The 7,917-nt window shown below is 36.6% G+C and overlaps 1 protein-coding gene across 1 annotated transcript; it reads left to right on the top strand.

Annotated features, from left to right (window-relative positions):
• Positions 1–2,266: 2,266 nt before the first annotated feature.
• Positions 2,267–4,883, top strand: LOC122078953 (protein LOW PHOTOSYNTHETIC EFFICIENCY 1, chloroplastic-like). Its single transcript, XM_042645162.1, has one exon. It carries the CDS (start codon positions 2,410–2,412, stop codon positions 4,540–4,542), a length of 2,133 nt encoding a protein of 710 aa, XP_042501096.1. The 5' UTR covers positions 2,267–2,409; the 3' UTR covers positions 4,543–4,883.
• Positions 4,884–7,917: the final 3,034 nt, after the last annotated feature.

The raw sequence follows: 7,917 nt of genomic DNA, 5'->3' as shown, positions 1-7,917 counted from the left end.
CTCCCCCCCCCCCCTCCCCGAAAAACATTTTCCCAAATAAATTATAGTGGAAGAGTTCTTAAAGCAAACGACATAGAAGAGAATACCAATGAAATATAGCAAAACAGTATCGTACATTGGGGGTAACAATGTCATTTAATATGAGGAGGAGAGAGATATACTTAAAGATGCTAATTTATCTTGCCTTAATGGCTCAAAGATCATTTTTTTTAAATTGTAAATGAAAAAGGATTGAGTTTCTCTACACGCATAATAAAGATAATCTCTACATCTAGAACATTGGCATATTCACCCTTGTACTATAGGGATGGGAGTTTAATGATGATCTATAAGTTTAATTACATGATCACATCACCAATGGTAGAGAAGAGATTTTTTCATAGGCGAAGAAAAACTTAATCGATCCAATAAAAAATAAGACTAAATTATCAAGTGGATTTTTTAAACAATCAACATGGGGAACACACCCATAGGAAGATTTACAAAATGCTTTCACATATAAGAGCAAAGAGGTCATTTCATTTGAGAGAAAGAGAATTTAGGGAAAAATCACATAGGGTACACTAACATCCTCTCTCTCTCTCTTATTATTTTTCCCAAAGATTTGCTGCAGCTATCAAACGAAGAGAGAGAGAGAGAGAGAGAGAGAGAGAGAGAGAGAGAAGTGGCATGTTAAGTCTATTTCTTTTTCCCTTGTAGGTTGGTGGCTTGCTGTTCTTAGGTATCATCCCATGTGAGCTGAGTAGAAATTTGGAGATTCTCTAACACACACTTTTATTCTATTGTAAAGCCTCTTTCATGCCGGGAAACTAGTCAGGTTATAACATAGGATCCTTTCTAACAACTAACAAAAGGGATATAACTTGCACTTGGTTTTTCACAATAGACCGCCTTTTCTTGTATAAGGTAGGAATTACAAAGCAATCACTCAACAACTACTCCTTCAACATTTTTTTTTTTTTTTTTTTTTCTTTCATTTTTTGCCCTTAAGAGGTAACATGGTAAAGCTCAAGGAATTTTCTTATGATATCTCTTAACGTGTCACTTTATTTTTTCACCATTTTAATATAATACATTTCTTCTTTTAGTAATAGAATATTTTGTCATTTCACATGTATATTAAAAAAATGTGAAATGATCTTATCTTATTCTTAATTTATCTTTTAGGAATAAGATAAGGGCAACCGAAAGAATGTTATAAGTTCTAAATACACATATAAAGGTAAGGGTGTTGATCTGTTTTGGAAGGATAGATACCAAAATTGAGTTATTTATTTAAGTGGCTTTTCCAAAGGGGAGGGAGAGAGAGTGACACAAGTTGGGCACCCAACAACGTGCGAAGGCTTTTCCCATAAAATTTTACTTATTTTGATTTTTTTTTTTTATCATAAACAACAGAAATCATATTTTACCATATATATATATATATATTCTCATTTTTCATGAAAATAGATGAAATCTAAGCCTACGTTTGGTTCCAAGAGAAAGTAAAGACAAAGGAAGTAAAATTTTCATACTTAAAAAAATAATTATTATAACCATTATCCCAGATGATTATTTCATCAACTCCAAATCATTTCATATTTGGTTATCAAATTCTACTCTATATTGCATCCACACCCCTCGGATTCAAAAAGTAAAATAAAATTACATCTAAAAAGTATCATTGTTAAATATTATAAAAATTTTAAATAATCAAATTAGGTAATGATCATAAAAGTTTTATTTTTAGGTTTGAAATTTGTTTACATCAAGTTTTTTAAGTTTTTTAATTTTTTTAATATTTTAATTTTTTTATTTTTTTATTTTTTTTTGTAGACATGAGAGGTATTTGACTTTAGGCCGACTAAATCCCCCCTGGGCTCGAACATGACCCCCGCGCCACATAAGAACCAGGAGCTTCTGGACTCTAGTGAACCCCAGGCAGGTGGCACCAAGGAATTATGGGACGGCGAAGTTTTGATCACGAGACCTCGCTTCTTGAAGCGGAGTCTCATGTCCCCTCCAAGCCAGCTGCGTTAACCCCTTGGGGTTAAGTCATTTAAATTTCTCTTACAATCAAATAGAGCCTAAGGAATGATGCCTTGGATTTTGGACTAGAATCCTAACCTTGGCCCAGCCCACAAGAAGAAAAACCCAGCTCAAGCCTACCGGGCTCGGATTTGCTGGGCTAAACTTTCACCCTTAGATACCATAATTTCACTCCGTCACTCATTTTGGATTGAAATTTGATGAACAGATGGATATAAGGCGTTTTTTTTTAGCGGTCTCAGACTCTCTCTCTCTCCTTGTTAATTCTTTAGAATTCTGTTTCCCGTTGGAGATTGAAGAAACCCTTTTTCTTCATACTCCTGAATGGATTTTTTTGCAGTGGGTTTCTGTTCTTATATCTAAATTTCCCCTTAAAAGATGGAAGGTTTTAGCATTTGGTCCTTACAAGGGGACTTGTGGGTATCTCCTCTTTTGGAATTTGATGTGGGTTATTCTTATTCCTGTATTTCAAGAACAAAGAGAAGATGGGTTATTGGTCATGCTGCAAATCACAGAAGTTTCCATCAGCTATTAGTTTCAAGTTCTTTTGGGTCTCAACGTCGTTGGCATCCAAAATTTGAACAACGAGCAATTGGGAATGGATTCAGTGAAGAGTCTTCAAACCCTAAAGATAGTCTACTTAACAAAACTGATGATGAGGAGAAAGGCTGTGTTGATGGTGGGGTACTTCCTACTAAAGAAGAAGGAGGAGGAGGAGGAGGAGGAGGCAGAGGAAGTTGTGAATGTGAGAGAGAAGTAGTTGAAGTGAAGGAAGCACGAATTGATGTTCGTGCATTGGCTTGGAGCATACGGTTTGCTAAAACCCCTCAAGATATAGAAGATGTTCTTAAGGAATTTTCTGAGCTGCCCCCTCCTGTCTATTCATCAATGATCAGAGGTTTTGGGAAAGAGAAGAGATTAGAGCCTGCTATAGCTCTTGTCGAATGGCTTAAGAGAAAGAAGAAGGAGAGCAATGGTTTCGCTGGCCCAAATCTTTTCATATATAATAGTCTATTGGGTGCAATGAAACAATCTGAGCAGTTTGGTGAAGTGGAGAAAGTCATGGAAGATATGGCAGAGGAAGGTGTGTTGCCTAATGTTGTCACTTACAATACTTTAATGGCCATTTATTTAGAACAAGGACAGTGTCTTGAGGCCCTTAATGTCCTCAAAGAGATTGAAAAGAAGGGTTTTTCTCCATCTCCAGTGTCCTATTCAACAGCCTTGCTGGTTTATAGAAAAATGGAAGATGGGAGTGGAGCCCTTAAGTTTTTTGTTGAATTAACAGAAAAATATCAAAAGGGGCAGATAGGAAAAGATGGGGATGCAGACTGGGAAACTGAGTTCATTAAGCTTGAGAACTTAACCATTCATATTTGCTTCCAAGTGATGCGGCGGTGGCTTGTGAAGGGTGATCACTTGAGCAGCAATGTATTGAAGCTTCTGACTGAAATGGATAAGGCTGGTTTGAGATCTGGTCGGGCGGAATACGAGCGCCTTGCTTGGGCATGTACGCTTGAAGGTCATTATATTGTGGCGAAGGAATTGTATAATAGGATTAGAGAGAGGGAGTCTGATATTAGTTTATCTGTTTGCAATCATATAATATGGTTGATGGGCAAGGCCAAGAAATGGTGGGCTGCTTTGGAGATTTATGAAGATTTGTTAGATAGGGGACCAAAGCCAAATAACTTATCACATGAATTAATTGTTTCACACTTCAATTTTCTGCTCACAGCAGCTAGGAGAAAAGGTATTTGGAGATGGGGTGTTAGGTTGCTTAACAAGATGGAAGATAAAGGCCTAAAACCAGGAAGTCGGGAATGGAATTCCGTTCTTGTAGCTTGTTCCAAAGCATCAGAAACTTCAGCTGCTGTGGAGATATTTAGAAGGATGGTGGAGCAAGGTGAAAAGCCTACAATTGTTTCATATGGGGCACTGCTTAGTGCCCTTGAGAAAGGGAATCTTTATGATGAGGCCCTTCGAGTATGGGAACATATGCTTAAAATGGGTATTGAGCCAAATTTGTATGCTTACACAATTATGGCATCAGTTTATGCTGGAAAAGGAAGGTCTGAGATGGTAGATTCCATCATCCGAGATATGGTTTCATCTGGTATTGAACCAACCGTTGTTACTTTTAATGCGATTATCAGTGGGTGTGCAAGGAACAGCATGGGAAGTACTGCATTTGAATGGTTCCATAGGATGAAAGTTCAGCATGTCTCACCAAATGAGATAACATATGAAATGCTGATTGAGGCTCTTGCAAAAGATGGTAAGCCAAGACTTGCATATGATCTGTATTTGAGGGCTTTCAGTGAGGACTTACAGCTATCTACGAAGACTTATGATTCTGTCATACAATCCTTTCGAGATAACGGTGCAACTATCGATGAAAGCATCTTAGGACCCCGTCCCGTGGAGAAGAAAAAAAATTCAGATATCCCCAGTAGAGTTATACCTTTTGATAGAGAGGAAGTTCATGCTCAACAAACACAAGGAAGCTGACAAATGATGCTGTATTGTGCAATCTACAAGGTGTACATTTTGGTAAAGTAGGGGCCTCTGAGATTGCATTACGTTGTAAGTTGGCCCCTAATTCAAGTACTTTGTTTCTCTGTAGACTTGTAAAATTCTTCTTTATTGTACCCAAACAAGAAAAACATTCTTCTGTAAGGTTACCTCCAGCCTCCAGGACAATATAGATAGATCTCAATAGAATCATAGTCCTCAGATGATGAGACCCTGTATTTATAAACAAAGTCAGAAATTGCTGTGATTGTAGTGGACATGGTGCATTGAACTACCACACAACACATAAGTTGAGTTGATATTAGATTCAAGCTTCATATGACCAAGTCAATCCAAATTTTTTGGTTTCCATTTAATATGTTACAGTAGCTTTTATCATGTAGTTTTCAGTAGCTTTGAGTTGCTCTGATTTTGTTTGAATTGGATGCTCTACTGCGAGCTTTGAAGTGCCTTTTGAGCTCAAAACTTTGCATAATTGACTATTTGACTTTTATCATGCCATTGGAGTATTGTAATTAAATCAAAGGATGGAATGGTGCACAAGTAGAAAACCATTTATTTTTTGAGAGTTGGCACAAGTGTCTAACTGCAGAGACTGGCGCTTGGGTGTTTAGGCCATCCACATTGCGTATCCATTCTCCTAATTGTTTGAATTTTGACTTCTACATACTTAGAGCTTTAACTGTTTTCTTTGTTTTGTCTTTCAGTTGTAGGGTCTATAACCTTCAAGTTTTCTCTCATTATGTATTAAGACTTTGCTGGTCCCTTTTGTCTTTGCAGGTAAGCTATTCTTCTGAACTTTATTTCTTTTACCCTTTTCTAACCTCACTTTGGTAATCTGCATAGTATGATCATCTGATCTTTGTTTCCATTTCAAAATGTGAGGTTGGGGTCTCGATAAGAACACTTATATTTTTTTAGGATGATGGACTGTGGGTCATGTGTGATCTGACTCTTGAACTTTTACTCCATGATGTTGCATAAAACGAAAACCAACGAAAAAAAATTAGAATTAAGAGAAGTCTCCTGTTGTTGAACTGGTTGGCACTCTACTGCATCTATCGTTCTCAAAAGAAAATAAATGTACTACAAAAGGGCGTACCCAGTGCACGAGGCTCCCGCCAGTGCGGGGTCTGGAGAGGGTCATAATGTACGCAACTTTACCCCCACTTTGCAGAGAGTCTGTTTCCCAAAATAAATGATGTACTACGATAAATAAAAAAGAATTCTTGTTAGACAGTAGAATTTAGGACATCAAAGTCTCTGAGTAGAATAAGTATTCTGTTTTATATGTTACTGTCTGAACCTCATTTAATTTAGTGCATTGATTTGGTAGAAATCCTTTACTGTTATAGATAAGAAGCAATTCAGAAGCCAACAATTTTTAGTTCTACTAATTTGATGGAAAATGAGATAGGATTTATAACTAGATATATCATTTGCTAGAAAATTAGAACTATATAATTCAACTAACTCCACAATTCCAGCAGTCGCAGACTAAGTTTCCAAAAATATTTTCAAAGAAAATAAATAGAGCCTAAAGCTTTTTTTTAGATGAGTATACTATAGTAGTGGGGAGGGGGAAGTTAACAGCCAGGAGACTTGAACTTGAGACCTCCTGGTGAGCGTGGGCTTATAGCACCACAATCTCACCAACTGTGCTAGGCAGCTGTTGTTAATTTAGAAAGGTGGGGGATAGGAGGGTCGAACCTTTGACCTTCCTTGGATTTACGCTAGAACCCCTAAAGCTTTCTATTACTCGAACTTCTGGCAATCAACCCAAGGGATAGGTCCAAATTAGAGCAAGTCAGAGAAAATTAAAACTGTATAATTCTGGGACGAGTGGTAGCAGGACGTACTTATTGCAATCTTATTTTCATTTTCTTTTAATATTAACCGTCCATTTAAGTTTAGATTAATCTAAACCATCTATTAGTTTTTTATATTGTAATTGATTCCTTGTTTTTAGTGTGGAGAGATGACAGATGTGATTACTTAACTTGTCTAATATTTTTTTATATAAATAAATAAATTAAAAATCCAATATAAAGGGACTCTTCCTTATAGGATGAGATAAGAAAAAAATCAACATAACTATTTTCAGGCACTGAGCATATGAGAGCCTTGGTCACACATATCCAAATACCATGTTTACATATTAATCATCAGAGAAGGGATTTGGACAGTAAAGTTTGCATGTATGGCAAAAGACAAATTTGAATTTATAAAGTGAACAAAGCTGTTGAATATCTAGGATTTTATTATTACTTATTAGGTAGATATTATTAACCTATGAGAATTTAACATGGATGCAAATTTTCACTGAAATTGGTAAACAAAACTTCAACTAGACTGGAGAGCGGTGAAAAATGAAGAAGAAAGAAGGAACAACCTTGAAGAAGAAGCAAGGAGAGAGAGAAAGAGAGGATCGAGATTTCTAAGCGGAATGAAAGGAGGAGTCCGCTTATATTGGGATTTTTATTATTTATTTAATAATAGTTACAACTCTGTTAGCAGGATTAACATATTTAACACGTGTCAATCATATCACTTACATGAACATTCACCGAGCTCCGAACGTTCTGCACATACCGCGACCATTTTGCCATAATTCTGCTAATCTGTTTAGCCATATTTAACCCTTTTTTCTCTAACTTGCTCTGGCCATTTATCAGTCTAGTTATCCTAAGTTTCTGTGAATTGGTTCCGACAAGAAATTCCTAAATTTATATGAAGTTTTAATTAGATATTCAAGTCCTTAAATTTAATCATCTTTAAGTAGTGCCCGGGTAATTATCTTGGTTATGTACAGAGGATGTGGATAGAAACATGAAATGGAGTGGCTCATATCTCATATTTCATAATCTACTAGTTTATTTTATTGGACCTGCTTTGAAATTCAATTTGAATGGGGCCTCGGATTCATATTATGAAAGGGAAAAGTGTAGTGCTAGTAGCAGTGATATATGTAGTATATAACCATATTCAATCAGTAATGGATAGCATGGATCTGAACCATGTAGCATGCATGTCATTGCATTGTCTGGAGATGAGTCTGAGTGGCAACTGATCCAACATTTCTTCATGAGTGACAAGGCACTGCATCTGAGTCGATAGGAAAATTTGATTTGAGAATATCTGATATTTGATTCTGGTTTTTCAACTGAGTTTCTGAACCTAATCTCTTAGGCTTCTAGAACCCATCACAATCGCACACGCACACGCGCACACTTACACGCCACACACACTTCAATGTCCAGTGCTTCCATCATTTCTCAAGCAGCCTAAACTGTAGTGCTTTTGAAGCTGAAGGCTCTTGCAGGTACTGAAAAATTGCAAAGCTTTGTGGTA

Source organism: Macadamia integrifolia, chromosome 5 (genome assembly GCF_013358625.1).
Source record: "Macadamia integrifolia cultivar HAES 741 chromosome 5, SCU_Mint_v3, whole genome shotgun sequence".
NCBI classification, from domain to species: Eukaryota; Viridiplantae; Streptophyta; class Magnoliopsida; order Proteales; family Proteaceae; genus Macadamia; species Macadamia integrifolia.
The sequence above is the reverse complement of the archived record's forward strand: the minus strand, read 5'-3'. Positions and strand labels throughout refer to the sequence as shown.